At 37.3% G+C, this 20,928-nt stretch overlaps 1 protein-coding gene across 1 annotated transcript; it reads left to right on the top strand.

Annotated features, from left to right (window-relative positions):
- The first annotated feature begins 474 nt into the window (after positions 1-474).
- On the top strand, positions 475-20,453 carry plcb2 (phospholipase C, beta 2). The gene is made up of 32 exons (XM_087779927.1): positions 475-563; positions 629-706; positions 893-961; positions 3,240-3,380; positions 3,550-3,629; positions 4,444-4,497; positions 4,558-4,633; positions 4,703-4,803; positions 4,873-5,033; positions 5,904-6,050; positions 6,114-6,271; positions 6,330-6,412; positions 6,519-6,603; positions 7,697-7,862; positions 7,915-8,003; positions 8,057-8,153; positions 8,219-8,303; positions 9,373-9,497; positions 9,609-9,760; positions 11,037-11,201; positions 11,263-11,362; positions 11,972-12,076; positions 12,158-12,222; positions 13,388-13,475; positions 13,538-13,891; positions 13,953-14,136; positions 14,213-14,354; positions 15,837-15,901; positions 16,757-16,810; positions 16,900-16,951; positions 17,646-17,729; positions 19,012-20,453. The coding sequence occupies exons 1-32, from the start codon at positions 480-482 to the stop codon at positions 19,180-19,182; spliced, it is 3,660 nt and encodes a 1,219-aa protein (XP_087636053.1). The 5' UTR covers positions 475-479; the 3' UTR covers positions 19,183-20,453.
- The last annotated feature ends 475 nt before the right edge of the window (positions 20,454-20,928 follow it).

Genomic DNA, 20,928 nt, shown 5'->3' with positions numbered 1-20,928 from the left:
AAGCGGCTAAAATACATACATGACCTTGCTGTTGGGCCTCACTAAAAAGCGAGTTTTCCCGATGACCTTTCAGGGTCATTGGCCTGATTGCTGGTTTGCCCTTTGACCCCATCTGTACTGGACATGGTGAGAGTGGAAGGTCGTGCCAGTGTGTCTTTGAGCAAGACGCTGAAGCTGAGGTGGATCGTAAGGCACGTTGTCGCGGCCTGTTGCCTCTGATTGGTTGATTTTACGATGACAAACTAACTTAAATAACCTTGTGAGACCATCAAGAAAGTGTGTTTTCATAAATGACCCTTTTTGATCTGAAGTCAAGCTTCTCTCGACTGACTAGGGTCAAGTTGCTCGTTTTGCCAGTCGACTCATTTGCAATGCATATAGATGTGAGGGTGCGTCCTCCACCGGGCGTGTTCCTACCGCTCACTCACTCTTCTCTAGCGATGGTGAACGGACTCTTGGCAGGTCTGTAGGAGGTGAAGATGAACAAGAAGCGGTTCTTCCTGGATCCACCGGTGATCAAAGATTACCTGGTGAAAGGAGACAGATTCACCAGGTGGTCAGAGGTGAGTTTTTCTTTTTTTAAGGGGTCAACAACAACTTTTTGTCTTGACCGTGTTTGTGCGTCCAGGACTCCACCAAGACCGCTCCGGTCACCATGAAGATGGATCCCAAAGGGTTCTACGTGTACTGGGTCAACCAGAGCAAGGTACTGCCATGACTGTGGTCCGTGTGATATGAACAGGATCTCGCCTTTCGAGACTTCTGATTGGTTCCCACCGCAGCCTCATCGGTGCTGTTACCCACCGCAGGAACTCATCCAGAGGCTGACTCGTATCTGGACCCAGTCCTGGCGCCCACATGTTCAAAATCCTCTGTCTTCTCTTGTTTCTAGGAGACGACGTTCTTGGATGTTGCTACGATCAGAGACACCAGGACGGGGAAATATGCCAAACTTCCCAAAGTGAGTCTCGTAAAAAAAAAAAAAAATCTCAACTGCGGTTCAGATTCCATTAAAATTGTTGTTTCGCTGCGAGGATCGCTTAAACAAATCAGTCCATTAGTGCCAGAGCCAGCTTTGCATTGCAAAAAAAAAACACACACTAACCAAATGCAATAGTCACACAAATGAAGGCTCGCACACACCAGGCCGGTCCATTTTTCGGGGGAGGAGGAGGGGTGTTGGGGGAGTGTTGCAGCACCTCCAGCGTTTTGGACGAGAACACTGAGAGTGATGGATCGGAGATGAAAGATGTTTATTGATTTTAAGATGCTGATGATGCTGCCGCTCTTGTGTTGGTGTGTTCTTGTGTGTGCGCCTTCTTTTGGGTATCTGTGTGTGTGTCTAAAAGTGAAAATCCTTTGTGTATGTTTGTGCTCGAAATATATAGATTGTCTCCGAGTTATTCATGTTGTGTGTTTATTTTCTACATATTGAAGTGTGTAAGGGTGTTTGTGTATATATGTGTTTATGTGTTATCTTGTTTGTTTATGTATGTTTATATCATACATATGTTTGTGTGGACATATATATATATTGTATATATTTATATATATATATATATATTGTATATATTTATATATATAGAGTGTATATGTGTGTGTGTTTGTGTATGAGTGTTTGTGTATATATTTTTTCTGTATGTTTTTGTGTGTATAAATGTGTGTATGTTTAGAACGTGAATTATGTTTGCATATTTGTTATTTTCTTGTTTGTGTTGTAAATGTTCAAATGTGCTCAAGATTGATTTTGTATGGATGTGTTTGTGTGTTATTAGCTTGTTTTCCTATGTATGTTTATATCATACATGTGTTTGTGTGAACATGAATGTGTGTATGTTTATAATGTGGAGTGAGTTTGCATATTTTTTGTGTACTTGAACATATGTTATGAAATATGTTTTTGTTCTTAGTATTAATATATGTCTAAAAGTGAAAATCCTTTGTGAATGTTTTTGCTTGAAATATATCTATTGGCTCTGAGTTATTCTTGTTGTGTGTTTGTGTTCTAAATATTCAAGTATGTAAGAGAGTTTGTGTATAGATGTGTTTATGTGTTAGCTTGTTTGCTTATGTATCTTTGTATCATACATATGTTTGTATGTACATATATATATATATATTTATATATATATATACACGTATATATATTTATATGTGCGTGTGTGTGCGTGTATGAGTGTTTGTGCATATATGTGTTTCTGTATTTTTTTGTGTATATAAATGTGTGTATTTTTATAGATGTGTTTATGTGTTACTCTTTTTATGCTTATGTTATGTTTGTGTGTGTGTGTGTCTCTCTCTCTATATATATAGACATATGTATGTGCTTCTGTATGTTTTTGTGTATATACATGTGTGTATGTTTAGAATGTGAATTATGTTTGCATATTGGTTGTTTTATGTTTTTATTTGTGTTGTAAATATACATATATGTGTAAGAGTACAAATGGGTTGGTGTGTTAGCTTATGTGCTTCTGTATGTTTTTGTGTACATAAATGTGTGTATATACATAGAATTAGGGGTGTTTAAAATATATATAAGGCGATAAATCATGATATTCTTTTCCACGATACTGATACTATTGATATTCGACAGCACTGCATCGATTTGTTAAAAAAAAAAAAATGCAATACAGCACAATATATCTCAATAAATCCGAATACATGGTAATATATGGTATCGTTGCCCTTGTATCGTGATACGTATCGTATTGTCAGATTCTTGTCAATACACCCCTATTTAGAACGTGAAGTATGTTTGCATGTTTCCTTATATGTTTGTGTTAGTAATATTCATGTGTGTAAGAGTGTTTTTGTGTAGACTGCTTCAGCTAGTGTGCTTCTGTTTGTTTTTGTGTATACAAATCTCTGTGTGTATAGAATCTGGAGTATGTTTACCTATTATTTTGTTTTCCTAAATGCTTGTGCTATAATCAGGAAGTGCATATATATATATATATTTGTTTGCGTTTATTTTAATGTGTGTCTCTGTCAAGTCCTCTCTCTGTCTCTGTTGTGTTTGTGTGGGTCTATCAATGCCCTGATTTATATGATCAAATTTGTGTTTTTTTTGTCATTTACTTTTTGTGTAGATATCTCTGTGTGTAGCATTGGTGGAGGTCTCTGTCAGCAGGTGTTTCTTTGTGCGTTTGCATGTCCTGGTCGGCAGATTTGCCTGATGAACACAATATCAAACCCACAAACAAAAGTCAAGTGTCGTCCATCTTTTGTCCAAACAGCAACCCAAAGTCAGAAATGTGTTCAACCTGGACTTCCCCGACAGCAACCACCTGGCCAAGACCCTGACCATCGTGTCCGGCCCAGACATGGTCAATTTAACCTACCACAACTTCTTCGCCTCCAAGGAGAAAGTGACGGAGGTAAAGTGAAACACGTCATCAAAGACCAGCTCTCAGTCTCTAGTCTTCTTGAAAACAAACGTGACCCCGATATGAGCCTCGTTTCATCCTCATCCTCCTTTCCTGAGCTGCTTCACAGTCACAAATCTCCAGTTGTGAGTCTGAGCCACTTCTTTGTGTGTGTTGTCAGAACTGGGCCAACGACATCCTGGCCGTCGCCTACAACGCTGCACGGACCAACTCCTGCAGACTCGTCTACCTGGACAAGATGTGAGTGTTTGACGAAAAACGAGAAAGAAACACCATACACATAATTTAAAACTGGTCAGACAGGAAAATATGTTTTAATATATATTAAAAAAGACAATTAAAGGGACATTTACATGTATGACCTGTTACTGTTGAGACAAACCAAATAAAGAAGAAGAAAAATAATCTCAATATGATGAAAACATTTCATTTTTAAGAAGAAAACAGACGAGAAAGACCCAAAAGTTTTAAGCACAGATACGGACAAGTTAAAATATGCTGTGATGTTATTAAATTATGCTAAATTAGTCATATATATATATATATATAAGCTAATTCTATATAATATTATGACTAAAATAATTTATAATAAGATATAATATATATTTCTCTTTCAGTTGTATTTTTTATTTTATTTGTTGATTTTTAAAATATAAGACAATAACATGCCAAGGCGGTATTGAAATATTTTGAGAAACAAGAGCAACAAACAAAAATCAACACATTTAAAAAAGGCAAACAATTGATAAAAGTAAGACATGAAACGAGGAACTTTAACACGTTGTATAAATAGAAAAAAAGTACAGATAAAAAAAATAAAAAGCTTTTAGAAACATTTTTACGTAATTGGTTATTATTACGTCGTAAATATATATTATTATGTTTATTTTTTTTAAACTCTGGTTAAAAATACTTTTAAGAATCCCTTTTTTAAAAACTTTTTTGGACCATTTATATAATGAACCGTTACATTTTTATAGATTATTCTGCATATTCATACCTTAAAGTTTTTAATACTTAATTTATTTAGTTCCTAAATAACATTTGTTCCCAGATATGTTCGGCTCTCGCTTCAGACCAACAAGGATGGGAAGATCCCAGTGAAACAGTAGGTCACATGTGAAAACACACACTTTGATTGACGTTTCAACGACACGTTCTGCCACAGCATTTACAAAATGTTCCCGGCGGATAAGAAGAGGGTGGAGAGTGCGCTCGCAGCCGCACACCTGCCCAAAGGAAAGGTAGGATCCGAAGTGTCGTGACGTTCTTGTTTGGCTCGTGGTTTTTATTGGTTTTTTATTATTGTGAAGTACGACAGCATGAAACAGGACGTGTTCACAGAAGCAGCTTACAGACTCTTCCTCTATAACCTCTGTCCTCGTCCAGAAATCCTGGAGATCTTCACCAACTAGTAGGTGGACTTGTCATGGAAACATAGTGACTTTGTTGGATATTCATCTGTATCAAACATTGACTTCAGCTCCAACAAGCCCACCATGACGAAGGAAAACTTCTCCAAGTTCCTCAACGAGAAGCAGAGGGACTCCCGGCTGAACGAGGAGCTGTTCCCGCGCCTGCGTCAGGACCAGATCAAGGCCTTGATCGACAAGTACGAGCCCATGTCGACCAACGCCAACAGAGGTAGAAAAACCAGAAGGTTCAAGGTCGATCTGAAACAACTCCTTCGTCCTTATCTCACTTTAAGTCATTTCTATCTTCCTTGACAATTTAATAGACACGATATAACATAATAATTTAATAAATTACGATACGAATTTAGAATAATAAATCTTTAAATGTAATCTCTACAATACAACAGCGTTGTTCAGGTCATCACCCAGCAGGGGGCAGCATTCCAATAGTAATAAACACGAGTGTCCATCAACTCAACAAAGCATTAACGTTATTTTTCTCACGGAAACGTTATTTTTTGTTTTTTTGTTTAACACATTTAAAAGATAAAAACATTCTGTTCGTTCTGGTTCTGTGATGAACGAGTGAACAATATTTTAGACGCAATTTCTCCACAATAATCCCCCTTAAATCCCCTAAAAATAGATGAATAGTACACATTAAAATATAAATAATTCAATTGTAATACATAATAATAATAACCTGTGGGAAATTAACATCAATAAAGTGCAGTCTATGTCTAAGTCTAAGTCTAACATGCCAATTTGAAATTATTTTAAATAATTAATATTACATTCAAATGATACAAAATATTACTATTAAGTAGAAATTTTCTATACGTGTGTGTGATGAACTGTTGACATTTCCAGGGTGTCCCTTGCCTATTGCCCCATGTACCTGGATTCGAGCTACCTGTAAAACTGAAAATTAAATTTTCAAGTATTTTCTTCAATTTGAGGATTTTTTTTTTTAAGTATGAATAGATTTAAATTAATTTAACACATAAATTAAAACTTTGTCACATCATAAATGCCAAAATAACAACAATTATCATAATAAATGTAATGGTTTGATTCTAATCCTCGATCGTTTGCTCAGGTCTGATATCGCCAGAGGGTCTTCTGACCTACCTGATGGGACCAGAGACGTCCATAGTGGTGCAGGACCGTCTGGCCCGGTGTCAAGACATGACCCAGCCCATCCCCCACTACTTCGTCAAGTCCTCCCACAACACCTACCTGACAGGTCACTACAGTCCCCCCGACCATGAACCCTAAAACCCGCTCACCGTCGCCTTCTTCTCCTCAGCCGGCCAGTTCTCCGGGGTCTCGTCTCCGGAGATGTACCGTCAGTGTCTGCTGGCCGGGTGTCGCTGCCTGGAGCTGGACTGCTGGAAGGGCAAGCCTCCAGAAGAGGAGCCCATCATCACCCACGGCTTCACCATGACCACCGAGATCCTGTTCAAGGTCAGTGAAGAGACAAGTGTTTAAACCTTTTATTTGAACCTTTTTTTCTGTGTGACAGGATGTGATCGAGGCCATTGCTGAGAGCGCGTTCAAGACCTCGCCCTTCCCCGTCATCCTGTCCTTCGAGAACCACGTTGACTCGTGAGAGGTTTTTCTTTTTTTTTAGCGCTGATGGATGTTATTAGCAGCAAATGGAATATTAATGGGACGAGTGGAGCTGGAGAGATGTTCTGGTTTGTTGTTCCAGAGTGAAGCAGCAGGAGAAGATGGCAAACTATTGCAAGAGCATATTTGGTGACGCCCTGATGACAGAACCTCTGGACAAATACCCAGTGAGTTTATCGACACACAGTGCACTGACCTCATCCATCAAACTCAAGGTTCAAATATGGATCTTCAAGTCATTATATGTGGCTGGTAACAGCTTTAAATGCATCAATTTCACTCAAAAATAAACATGTAAAGGGCAGGAATTGTACTGTAGATGTCAGTGTATTCATAAAGAAAGACATGTTTACATGTATATTTGGAAGCTCACCATAAATAAGCTAAATGCTGTAATGATCTATAATAGTTAAAAGACACCAAGGTTTACTTTATAAAAGAATAGCGATGAATTCAAATGTTTTATTTTATTTTATTATTAAAGTAAATGTTTGAATCAAACCTGATTCCAAAACTTAAATAAAAGTAAAAAAAAATTACATATAAACACACATAGGTCATAATAAAAAATTAGAATGATACAAAAAATATTAAAAACTTAGATTAAGGTTAATATTTCAGCCTTATTTCTGGTTTTATATAGACAATCTTTAAACTGTATATACAAAATTATAAAATGTTTATATAATCTTAGGTTTGTTTTTCTCTATCCTCATTATTTTAATACATTTTAACAAATAATTATTAGTTTAATATTATTAGAAAATTTACTTAAATTAAACAACCCGTATAAGCCTCCATGAGAATGTAAATATATAATATATATTATTAGATTAATTAAGATGAATCTTTTCATGTTAAATCTAATTTGTGTATATGAATACTGTAATTTTTATGAGTCTTAATCTTTTTTTCTTTTATTATTTATTTTCTATAATATTTCTAAAAAGTAAAAAAACATAATAATACCAAAATGTTGACATAAATAAAACATATATTTCTGTTTTTTATTGACAGTCCTTTTTCTCTTGCATAAAAACAATATTAACATTTGTAAATTGTTCATTTATTTCTATAAACAATAAAAACAAATAATTAAAAATATATATATATGTTGGTTTTTTTAAATATAGTTTTTGTGTAATTATATTACTATATAATAATATTTTATTAAATTTTATTATTATTTAGAAAGAAGAAGTTTATCATGATGTGTCATATAAAATAATAAATAAATAAAATTGTCTTGTTGTCTTCCAGTTGAAATCAGGGCAGCAGATTCCCAGTCCATCAGAGTTGATGGGGAAAATCCTCATCAAGAACAAGAAGGGCGCAGAGAAGACCACCGTGGCCAAGAAGACCACCACGGCCTGCACCACCGACCCTGCTGCTCCTCAAGATCCCGCGACTCCAGCAGAGCCTCCTGGTGAGACGCTTTGATTGACACTCATGTTGAAAGTTTACGATCACGTTTGCAGTTCCAGACGGAGAAGCGGCTGTGGAGGAGACGGAGGAGCAGGAGGACACGGAGGAGCAGGACGAGGAGAAGATGAAGACATCTGACGAGGTGGAGAGTCATGACGTCACAACATCCTCCTTCTGACTTCCTGTCCATCACAGGGCACAGCCGGCCAGGAAGTGACGGCGTACGAGGCCATGTCGTCTCTGGTCAACTACATCCAGCCCCATAAATTCATCTCTTTCGACAACGCCAGAAGTATTCTCACCTCGGTGGACGTCGAGTCTGAGTCGAGTGGGTTTGACCTTGATGTCTCTTTGCAGAGAAGAACAAGAGCTACGTCATCTCGTCTTTCGTGGAGACCAGAGGAGAGACCATGATCGCCAAGACGGCGGTGGAGTTCGTGGAGTATCCTTTCAATTTAAACATGAATCTCTATTTATTTCATTGTTTATTATTCAGACCATCTTCAGACTTCATCTTCATCTTTATCACATCATACAGAGAAGACCTTATTTAAGACATGATGCCTCGATTTACGCCGACATATTTCATGTTATCCTGTATTCATATGGAAATGTACTGATTGCAGTCTTCTAAATGTACCTATATTAATATATAAAATAAAGTACACTGTCATTTAAAAAATACTATAGTATCAAGGACATCGTTTCAATGATAAAATGAATTAAAATGTAGTTCAATTATGACCACATAAATTATGTTTAAATATCATTGTGAAAGCATCTGTATCAAGCCCTGAGGAAGTTGTTAACCCTTGTGTTATCTCAGGGTCAAGGTCACCTTTGCCTTGGGGTCACCTTGACTCTGAGATAACACAAGGGTTTAAAAAGCATTAGGCAGCTTTGAAAATGTTCCTCTTAGTGAGATGAATTTCCCCAATTAATAAAATGATAATTTTCCCATTTTTATAAGTAATTGTATGATTTAAGAATAAGGTATTTTCATCATCATCATCGTCACATTATTCCTGGACATATCCACATTCCTTAATTTATTTACAAAGGAGAAATCTAATAAACCTGATTTCAAAATATCACAGAAACATATTCATATAAACACAAGACTCTGGTTTTATATTTGGTCTTTAAACTGTATGCATAATAACATTGTTTAGTTTTTATTTTCTCTATCCTCATTGTTTCAATACATATAGCGACAAATAATTATGAATCTAACATTATTTGAACTTAAATAAAACAAAAAGTAAAAGCATTCATGAGTTTATATAATTATATATTTTTTAGATTAAGTTTAATCTTTCTACGTCAAATAATAAAGGTATTATCATCGTCATTATTGAATTATATATGGATATGGAGAAATGTGTCCATGTTCTTATAGTAATTGATGAATAGATTTAATTAAACAACTCTTAAACAATCTTAAATACATTTTTTTTATTCTAAGAATGACCCTGAAAGTGTTTTCAAAAGTCCCTAACTGTCTCTCTCAGGTACAATAAGAGGCAGATGAGCAGGATTTATCCAAAAGGAACCAGAATGGATTCTTCCAACTACAGTCCGCAGCCTTTCTGGAACGTTGGCTGCCAGATGGTGGCGCTCAACTACCAAACCATGGGTAGAAATAACGTTTTTTTTTTTATCAGTGGTCTTTCGATAGTGCGCTTCTCTCTCCCGCCATTGCGCGGCAGTGTCGCGCCGTGTCAGCATGTGTGCTGGTGTTTTGTAGATTTCCCGATGCAGCTGAACATGGCCTTGTTCGAGTTCAACGGCAGGACGGGGTTCCTGCTCAAGCATGACGTCCTGCGCCGCGGCGACAAGAAGTTCGACCCGTTCTGTGACAGGATCGACACGGTGGTGGCGAGCACTCTGACCATCAAGGCAGGTTCTTTCCTCGCATAGAAAAACATCCAGGTGTCTAACAGTTGGCCCTAAATGACATAAACTATTTATTTTTAGTTTTAATTTATCGCTCTGGATTAAAATATAACATTTAAAATAGTTTATTTTAAAACTAATTTAGACTTTTTAAAATTCTAGGCTAGTTTTTTGCATTCGTCCCTTTTTATAGTTTTAATTAAATGTTTAGCTAAACTATTCTTTATATATATAAAAAAGGGATAAACTGTATTTTTCCCAGAGATAATAATAAAGATTTAGTTATAACTAAATATTTACTTCCTCATTCAACCCTACTTTATTGAATATTGTTTTTATTGTTTAAGCGCTTTGTGACCCTGGTCTCGAAAAGCGCTATACAAATAAAAAATACTTACTTACTTACTTACTTGTTTCCAAGTTTCATTTCAATATCTGCAGGTTTTTTGCTACTTAAACAAAAAATAAAACAATGATGTCTCTTATATTAGTTTAAAACTATCTAACTTAATTTAGATTTAGTTTAATTCTGTGTTAAATCTGGTTTGTACGTGATTTTTTGCTACCTAAACAAAAAATAAAACAATGATGTATCTCATATTAGTTTATAACTAACTTAATTTAGATTAAGTTTAATTCTGTGTTAAATCTGGTTTCTACATCTTTCGGTTCAACAATCTTTACTGTATTCGATCGAAAATAATGAAGTAATAATAAAATGATATACAATAATTAAGTCATATCAACTTGATATATAATAATTAAGTAATATAAACATTAAATACATTTTGAAAATGTAAATCGGAAAAAGAAAAATGTTATTAAATATTTAATTATTTTAAGGTCAGCGCTTATTAAGTTGCTGTGACAGCTTTTTTATTAAAACAATAAATACATAACATTTTAAAATGTTAAAAAGTGGAAACTTTGGCTGTATTTATGTGCGTTAAAGGTCAAAGATCATGTACAAAATAACAATTTTATTTATTTATTTGTATTATTTATAACTTGTCTCTAAATATGACTAGGGTTTTGGTTTAACTTTTGTCCTTTGCTTTCGTAATTATAAAAAGAGTGATTTGGAAAAAAAAATATAAAACTAGAACAGCCCCTGAAGATGTTTACTTGTTCACCTCTGGTTTGGACCAAGATTAAAAGACAATTATACCGTTATTTGAGTATTAAAAGTAATTTTATTATGGAAGAATATTAGTCAGAATTGAAAATGTCCTTCACAGAGATATGTAGGTCATTCTCAACTCCTCTCCTCTCTCAAAAGATCTATTCCGGTCAGTTTTTATCTGAAAAAAGCGTGAAAACCGGCGTGGAAGTGGAGGTGATCGGGCTGCCGGGAGACCCCAAGAAGAAGTACCGAACCAAGTGGACGACCACGACCAACACCATCAACCCGGTGTGGAACGAGGAGCCGTTTGTTTTCGAGAAGGTGTGTGTTCTTGTGTGTGTGAAATCAATGCTGCCCCGCTGTCTCATGAGGATGTTGACAGATTCTCCTCCCGGAACTGGCTTCTCTGAGAATCGTGGTCCACGAGGAGAGCGGCAAATTCCTGGGACACAGAATTCTCCCCCTTGATGCCATCCAATCAGGTCGAGCGCTTTAATTGAATTCAGTCGTTCTTCAGGTCTTTTTCTGCTGCTTAGTTTATTAGTGGCATCAGAATAATTGATAGTTTTAACAATTTTTTATGTTGCAAATTGTATTTATTTATTAATATGTAGTTTATTCAGGGATTTAAATGTTATTATGAGAAATGAATTCAATTAGTTATATATTAAAATATTTAATTGTTCTATACTAAACAATTTAATACAATACAATACAATATTGTGTATTGAAAGGTTGTTTTTTTAAATAAAAACCCCGGCAAATATTTTCTTTTTTTTTTCACATGGAGTCTGACATTCTAGTTCCAATAATTCAAAACACGTTTTCTAACTTCAATAATTTCATTTTGTAGCCTTTTAAATTCATTATAAAATGTTGGTATAATAGTGCCAGTTGAATTCAATTAATACACTAAAAAAATGTAACATTTCAATATAGAAATGTTGAATTTAATTATTAAAAATAATGAATTTAATCTTTAAAAAAAACAATATTTCAATTAAAAATTCAAAGTTTCAACATTTTAATGTTAATCCACAACACTTGTTTGATGGTGACCTTTGGTCCCGGTGCCCCCCCGACAACCGCAGGCTTCCACCACATCTGCCTTCGCAGTGAGAGCAACATGGCGCTGACGCTGCCGTCTCTCTTCGCCTACATCGAGGTGAAGGACTACATCCCTGCAGCGTTTGCAGGTTCGTCTTCAGCCGCTGTGGGCGGTCAAGAGGCTGAATCTGGATCATGTGACGACTTTTTTTCTTTTGATTCTGTCTTAGACTTCACAGACGCTTTATTCAACCCAACCAAGGGCACAGAGAAGACTTCAAAGACCCCGAAGGAGGTGAGAAATGTTAGCTTTAATAAGGTGTTGGTAGTTTAGGAGCTCAGTCATCTGTGAGAGATGTGGACTAGAGCAGCAGCTGGGATACATATAGAGGGATCATGAAGTTTATTAGCATGTTAGCTGCAGCGTTATTATTAGTGCTGTGTATTCGTAATAATCTGACGATATGATTTTCTATCACGATACATGGGCAATAGTACATTATATTGTGATACTGTAGTATCAAGGATATATTTGTAGTATTTTCGAGTACTTGACTCTGGTGTTGCAGAATTTACAGACCACATGATTCTTAACAAATTTGTTTGGAACCAAAATATGTTCAAATATCAGCTTTAAAAGCTGCTGGAGTCGACTGTATCCTCTCGTCCTCAGTCATCAACAGGATCTCGTGGGATTTCATTGTTCCTTTAGCTTCAGAAGATGCACTGATTGCTGCCATCTAGTTGCCGGATGTTTAATTGCAACACAAAAATGAACCAACGCTGTTTTTGTAAGTTGAAAACAAATTCATTTATTTTATACACACTTTATTAAAATATAACCATAAAGATTTATTATGAAAAATAAGCAAAACACAGTTATGTTAAATAGAGATACAAATAATATTTAGATTTTGATAAATATATCTGTGTAATTAGCAAGAACTAGCCTTAATTGGCAAGTTACCAAAACATTTTTCTTTTGAATTATTGCGAGTTTTGGGAACTCAATCCTGGTTATCCGAATAATTAATTACCTCTGCCAAGGAGGTTACAAGTTCATCATCAGGCCATTATCTGTTTGTTTCTTAAAACAGCACAAAAACCAGTTAAATGAGGTTCACCGGAAGTGTTCAGAATGTAGGAGTAACCAATGATTGTGCTTCCATCTGGATCTTCAAATCTTTTGAAGGATTCATCACGCGCCAATTGGAGGTTCACTTTTATCTTCTGCTTCTATTGTGTGTTCAAGTTCCGGAATGCTGCCTGTTTTCCCCATTGAACTCCTTGTAAATAACTATATTTTAAATGCTAAAAAAAGTGACTGAAGGAAGTATTCAGGGAGAACGAGCTGCTTGGCAGAGGTCTAGTTGCGTTCATATCTACAGTAGACGAGAGTTGAAATCGCAGAATTGTGTCTTTATCTATGTTTCTCTATCTGTGTTTTCATCTCCACACAGTCGTCCTCCGACTACATCTCGCCCTACGAGCTTCCCATGGTGGCCCAAGTGAAGACGGAGGAGAGTGAAGCTCCGCCCCCTCACGAAGGTGAGGTGGAGGGAGTCACACGGAGGGTCAGAACTCCTTCAAACTTTTATTTTGTTCTCTAGAAAAGGTTGAGATTCCACCAGTTGTGGACGTCACGAGTGAGGAGGACAACACGCCAGAAGCTTCTCCACCTGTTGTCACGAGTGAGGAGGACAACACGCCAGAAGCTTCTCCACCTGTTGTCACGAGTGAGGAGGACAACACGCCGGCAGTTTCTCCACCTGTTGAGGAACCCAAAGAAGAGTCCGTCCCAGAGGTGGAGACGAAGTCCGAGGCGTCACCTGAAGAGATCATCTGCAGCACCGTTGAGGAACCAGTGACAGTCGAAGCACCCGAGGAGCCTCCTAAGACCCTTCCTCCAGAACCCGTGGTAGCTGATCCCCCTCCTACAAGTCAACCATCGTCTTCTGTTGAAGGTAGGACAGAGAAGCCTCAAGTCTCAGTTTGAGCACACGTTTGTAAACCCCTCGACCTCAGGTGTGACCTCGGTGACCGCTGAAGAGCTGGTCCAGCACAAGAACTACGTGAAGCTCCTGAAGCGTCAGGAGAAGGAGCTGAAAGAGGTGGATAAGAAGTACCAGAAAAAGGGCGAGGACGCGGTCCAGAAGTACTCGGACGTCTTCAAGGCCATCAAGAAGAAGGACTCCCTGAAGAAGAAGGAGTGAGAGCTCCACTAGTAGTTGTAGATCCGACCCCTGTGAACCCGAGGAGGTCCCAACGCTCTGCTGTGTCGGCAGGAACGGCGGCGGCAGCTCGGACGCCGGCGCTCGGACGGAGCGAGTGCAGGAGGCGAAGGAGAAGATGCAGGCGGAGTTGAAGGTGCTGTGGAGGGAGTGCTACGATCAGATGAAGAAGAAGAAGGAGCAGTGCGCCACAGAGGTGTGTAGCTACCACACACTTGTTGTTGAGGCCGCTTTTAGTGTGTGTTTATTAAAGTGTGTCCTGTGTCTAATTGTGTATGTCTCTGTGTTTTTTTGTTCTTTTTGTATGTTCATTTGTTGTTGTGTTTTTTTCCTGTGTGACTAGTATGTTTTGTGTGTGTTCTTTGTGCTTTTCACGACATGTGTTAGTTAGCCTCTATGTTTTTTCTAGTGTTTGTATATTTTGTATATATGTATATATATCTTGCTAGTTTATGTAATTGAATGTGAAAATATCTTCTTGCTAATTTAGTGTGTGTATATACAGTATGTGAGTGTAGTAGTAGTAGTTTGTTTTGTTTTTTGCATCTTTGTGTATCAGTGTTGCTGTGTTATTGTGCGTTCATCACTCTGTTCATTGAGTGTTTTCTTGTTTTTTGTTCGTTCGTTTTGCATCTTCATGATTGTATTGTGTTGTAACACTCTTTGTTAGCTACTGTATATTGTATAAGGCTTAGTGTGTGTATATATGCCTGTGTATGTCTAGCTGGTGTTTGTGGGTGTTTGTGTTTGAATAGTAGTATTTTTTATTTACTTTTTATATTGTTTGCTTGATTTCATTTTAGCTTATTTGTCTTGGTTTGTGTTTCTTTTTTAGTGTTAATGTCTTTTGTGTATTGCATTCACTCTATCACTTTTTAGTTTATTGGCTTTGTCGTGTTATGGTGTGTGTTTGTTTTGTCTTGTTTTTATCTGCTAGTATGTTTGGGTGTTTACATCTTATTTGTGTATTAGTGTTGCTGTGTTATTGTGCGCACATCACTGTGTTCATTGAGTGTGTTTGCTTTATCTTGGGTTTTTTTGTTTGTTTGTTTTGCATCTTCTTGATTGTATATATTTGTGTCACTAGTGTGTATATGCCTGTTTAAGTCTAGCTGGTGTGTGTGTGTGTGTGGGTGTGAATAGTACTATTTTCTATTTAGTTTTATCTTTGCTTATTTGAATTTATTTTAGCTCTTGTGTCTGTTTTTACCATTCACTATATCACTTTCTTTTGTTATGGTGTGTGTTTGTTTTGTCTTCTTTTTTCTGCTAGTTTGTTTTGGTGTTAGCATCTTCTTGATTGTACATATTTGTGTGTTTCTCTACAAAAGTTTCACTTGTTTGTGTATTCAAATTGTTTTGTGTTATTGTGTGCACATTAATGTTTATTTCTGTCCCTGCATGTGTTTCAAAATCTGAAGTTTGTATGTTAGCAAGATGTAAGATAGGTTTTAGTGTGTGTATTTGCATGTGTATGTCCAGATGGTGTGTGTGTTTGTGTGTGAATGGTATTATCTTTATTTAGTGTCTATATTTATGTGTTTGCTTCATTTTACTTTAGCTTATTTTCTGTGTTTGTTTCTTTTGTGTGTGTTATGGCAGGCACATTACCTTTAGTGTGTCTGCTTTTGTGTAATCTTGTGAGTTTCTTGTGTCACCAAGTTGTTTGTCGTCACAGAGACTGTCCAGACTGATGGAGATGGCCACGGAGAGACACACCGTTGAGCTCAAGACTCTGGAGAAGTGAGACCTGTGTGTGTCCATGTCTCTGTGGGGGTGTGTGTGTGTGTGTGTGTGTGTGTGTGTGTGATATCTAAATGTGTGTGTCCTTGTTACATCTTTTTATCTCATGTTCTGCATGTGTGTGTGTTTTCCAGATTGTTTGTTTATCTGAATCTCAGAGTAGGTTTTCATGTTGTGTGTATTTATATAAATATTTGTTTGTGTTTTTTCAATGTGATTGTCTTCATGAGTTGCTCAGTGAGTTTGTGTATGTGTGTATATTTGTGATTTTTTTTTTAAATCCCAATGTGTGTGTATCATTCTGCTTATCTTTGTTTACACATGTCTGTCTTTGTGTTATTGCTTGTGCAACATTTAGTCTTTTTGGCGATCTAAACATGTACTTTGTGTTGTTTAGTCGGTGTGTCTTTCGCTTTTATTGACTTATTGAGTTTGACTGAGTGTGTATCTGTTTTGCGCTCATTTTCTGTGACTTTTTCGGTGTGTGTGTGTGGTTGTTTGTGTATCTGATTTTTGTCGTCATCTGACATTTACAAAAAATATTTCAAATAATGAATCACTGGATATGCTGCTTCTCTCTGTCCTTTGAATGGATTACGGTGTGTGTGTGTGTGTGTGCGTGTGTGCGTGTGTGTGTGTGTGCATGTGTGTGTTATCTCAGGTAACGATATTAAAGATCCACAAACTCTATCTCCGATCTCTATCCTCTGACAAACTAGTGAACTTTTGAAACTTTTGATGCAGACATACACACACACACACAACCGCACACACACAAACACAAACACACCAGCATATATCTTTTATATACACACATTGTCAATTTTGTGATTCTAAAACCTTTTTAATTTGCAGTGAAACCAAAGAAAACAGAAAGAAACACAAGGTATCGTGTTCAGAAAAAGCCAAGTAAGTAGCAAAGTGTGTGTGTTTTTGTGTGTGTTTTTGTGTGTGTTTGGTTTCTCTGCAATGGATAATTTGAGGATCTCTTTCGACAGGATTAAAAGAGCGATGAGCACGGAGATGCTGGACGAGCAGCCAGGAAACGCGGTGAGTATCTGGGCGTCTTAGTTCTGAGCGCTGCCCCCTCGACCCCCCAGATCAGAGGAGAGAGAAAGTAAAGAGACGAACGAGAGAAGGAGTGTGAGATGATTGAACCACAGACTCTCATTCACGGTGACAATGAAGTCCTCAAACCATCCTTTCGCCACATGCGACGGTTTCCACGGCAACGGAGAAGCAGCAGTTGTCGGGGGGGGAGAAAAAAAAAAAAGAAGACGTGTAATCATGTTCCGCGGACACACACACACACACACACCGACACACACTCAACAAGTACAGCGCAGACACACTTTTCCGTGAAGTTGTTTACACAGAGCTGATCCACAAGTGTGTGATGACTCACTCCGCTCTCCCCTGTTTGCTCATCAACATTCAGGATCGGGGTTCAGACCCCCCCGGACCCCCTCCGTCCCCCCATCTCCACCTCTTAATCACATTTGCTGCTTAATTACAGCCACTAATGTAAAACCGGTGTTTAATCAGCCGCTGAAGTATCGAGCTCCGTGACCACGGACGAGAGGACGACCTGTTGTGACTCCTCCATCGATTTGGCACTCAGGTTTCCTCCCAGCGGTGCATTCCTCTCCACGAGGAGGGAACCTGAGAGCGGCGTATAGACCAGGAAACAGGCTGTGATTAGACGGCTGACATGTTGCATTAAAGGCCATCTGTGATGTTGCAGTCGGCGGACTTCAGCCCCCAGCAGGAGGCGCTGATGAAGAAGCAGGCGGAGACTCTGGAGGAGATCAAGACTCTGACTCACCAGGTACTGAAACATCTACTCTCTAAGAACGTTAGAAGAGCATGACTGTCGTCAAGGAAACCAGTCGAGTGTGAGTCGCTGATGGTCTGTTTGTGATGGACTGGTGCTTTCCAGGGTGTCCCCCCCCGTATTATCAGGGAAGAAAGGGATTTAAAACCATGAAGAAGAAAAAAGAAAATCTACACTTGTATTACTGGATTATTATAAAAGCAGCAAAATAACATTAAAATAGAGAATGTTTATAAAAACATATATATTGTAAATTTATTAACAACTACATTGAACAAATATGTGTTACTTCATATATATAAGTATTTTTTCTTTCAATTTTTCTTAAAACTGAACCATTTTGTAGGGTAAATAATTAAATGAATATATATATATATATATATCATAGAAAAGTAACTAATAGTTGGTGTTTAGTATATATATATATATATATATATGAAACTATTCAAGTTTTTCTTTTTCTTTGATGAACCTTTTTTATTATTATATTATTATATTTTTTATGGAAATATTTTCTTATATACAGATATATTTATAAGAAAATAGTATATGTTATAATTGTCTTTATTAAATATATAATATTTATAATATATATATATATATATATTATAATAGATATAAAATAAAATGTCCAAAAACCCATTTTTATGTATATTGAAAATCTCATTTTATTGTAAATTAATTACATATTTATTGTTTAACATATAAAACTACTGAAGATATAATTTTTTTATGTAAAATGTCCAAAACTGATTTAAATGTTATGACTTAAAAATGACTCTAATGTTAATATTTGGGCGTAAATAATGATATTTTCTTATGCAGAGATATATTTACGAGAACATAAAACTTCTATATTATAAATAATATTCCTGGCATGACAATAAATATAAAACAATATTTTTTGTAATAAAAACAATAACAATACCTATAGTTTTAAATTGTGTTGAATTATAAAAATGTCTTGTGTGAGAGTTTTGAGGACAAAATCATTTCTGGCTCAGGCTCCCGCCACTGTAAGTGATGTGAGAGTATTTTTTTCTCAAACAATGCTTCGCTCTGAAAAAGTGCTGCTGAGGTGCGAGATAGTTTTAGTCGTTGACGCACGAGAGCCAGATGGAGGTTTGTTGTCATGTGTGAGCGGCGAGCCGTGGGAGGCCTGGAAAATGAGGGACGGCACATTGTGATAACGAACAAAAGTTTCTGTCGTGGTTTTATGTCAAACATGACTTCAAAGTTCACCCGTGTCGTTGGTTCAATTCTCTGACTTCCCCAGCTGAACCAGGAGGCGCTGAAGGAGCACGAACTCAAGATGCGCTGCCTGACGGTCGTGATCCGGGAGGCCATGAACGGTTGCGTCGGAGCTCATTTCCCAGACCTGGTGGACGAGTCCGGAAAGACGTGCGACGAGAAAGTGGGATTCTACGGCGATGTTTTCTTAGGCTAGTCCGCTTCAGTGGCGAGTATCTGACTTTTGTTATGGTGTAGGTTGAAACTGTGTGAAGCCAGATTTAGTTTGTTTTTTTCTCGGAAGAAACTCTGACAGTGTAGAGCACCAAGTTTTTTCAGTGCTAGCTAATTCCACTAGGCTATGCTAGCTAGCCCATGTTAAACCAAGAACTTAGTGCTATCCTTACCAAGAACATATTGTTAGCATATCCAAAAAAGTAATGCTAGCTATTTCTACAAGATGGTGCTAGCAAATTCACAAAAGTAGTACTACCAAATTACGTTAAAAAACGTAGGGCTAGCTAATCCAAAGATTTAGGGCTAACGAACCAAAGAAGGTAGTACAACTCAAAGCAAGAAGGTAGTTCAAGATAATAAGAGACAGTAGTGCTAGCTAATCCAAAAAAGTAGGGCTAGCTAACCAAAGAAGGTATCGCTAGCTAAAGCAAGAAGGTAGTTCAAGATACTCTGAGACAGTAGTGCTATCTAAAACCAAAAAATGATGGCTAACTAACCAAAGAAGCTAGCGCTAGCTAAAGCAAGAAGATGGTTTAAGATTATCCGAAAAAATTGTGTTAGCTGATCCAAAGGGTAGTTGAATATACTCTGGGATACTAATTCTAGTTAATCTAAGAAAGTGGACCTGGCTAATCTAAAAGACTAGATATATGTTTGTTTTTGTTTTTATTTAAGAGTACATTCTTCAGATGTTTTAACGAGTATATGTTTCACGAGAGCACAATTACTTTTACTTAGGGTTTTAACTTTTTTTCTACTACTTAATCCTTTTCTATGATATTCTTCGAGAGTAAAAAGACCAACTTCAACAGTACTTTGTCGTGGTTAAGGCAACACACACTTAGCTACTTTTTTGGCTAGTTACAATTTCCAATTTAGAGCTAACAAGACATAATGGCACAGGAAGTGGAGACAGTCTTAACCATGTGACAATAGAAGTTTTTTATAAATTGACCTTAAATCATTATGATAGCAACCAATTTTGGTCTCGGGATAGGCTTTTTAGCGAGGATTGTCCAAGATGCTATTGAAAATGTGAATATTCGTAATAAGGATATTGAACGCTCCAACTAAAAGCACTTTTAAGTGTAAGATAACGCTTTTATTTAGCTCAAAAAAGTTAGCCACATTAGCTTAGCATACCCTTAGAAATACAATACGTGGATCAAGCAGCAAAATTAAGAAGCGATTCATTGTATAACGGACGGATGGAGGGTGTTGAATAACTTCTTTGATCATTAAAAAGCTACTAATTTTGTGCTTTAATTGAAATTTACTTGTGCGACAGAATGATAATAAAGATGGATGTGCTTGTTTCTCGGTGTCTGATGAAGATAATGGTGGTCGTCGAACACAATACCGTCTGATTACAGCAGCACGTGGTCTTGAAGTGTGTATGTAGGGTTGTTAGTCCGATGGGTGTTTCGTTGTGGCTCGGAGTCTGAGGATCTACTGTCGACGAGATCCCTCGGCAACAGAGAAGCGTGTCCTTGAATGAGTCGACTCTGATTCACGTGAATGAAATCCCTCGCGTTCAGACACGTGCACACGTTTGTCAATGGAGACTTCAGCTTCTCGTTGACTCACCAGCAGATCCAGAACTCGCCGTCTGGGACTCGCAGCTTGTGCCCGATAAGTGTTGCCACCTCACGGCACGACACGTATGAACCGCGAGGTTGTCGGCCTGTGAAGAAGCTCAGGCCTGAGTCACGGAGGCGATGATCCG

The sequence above is a fragment of the Callionymus lyra genome, chromosome 18, assembly GCF_982586985.1.
Source record: "Callionymus lyra chromosome 18, fCalLyr1.hap1.1, whole genome shotgun sequence".
Taxonomy (NCBI): Eukaryota; Metazoa; Chordata; class Actinopteri; order Syngnathiformes; family Callionymidae; genus Callionymus; species Callionymus lyra.
This window is presented reverse-complemented; position numbering and strand designations above follow the sequence as displayed.

Coding starts and splice junctions, on each gene's coding strand:
- plcb2 (XM_087779927.1), top strand. CDS start 480: ATGAACAAGAAGCGGTTCTTCCTGGATCCACCGGTGATCAAAGATTAC. Junction 3,630..4,443: donor CTCGTCTACCTGGACAAGAT/GTGAGTGTTTGA, acceptor ATTTGTTCCCAG/ATATGTTCGGCTCTCGCTTC. Junction 4,634..4,702: donor CACACCTGCCCAAAGGAAAG/GTAGGATCCGAA, acceptor ATTATTGTGAAG/TACGACAGCATGAAACAGGA.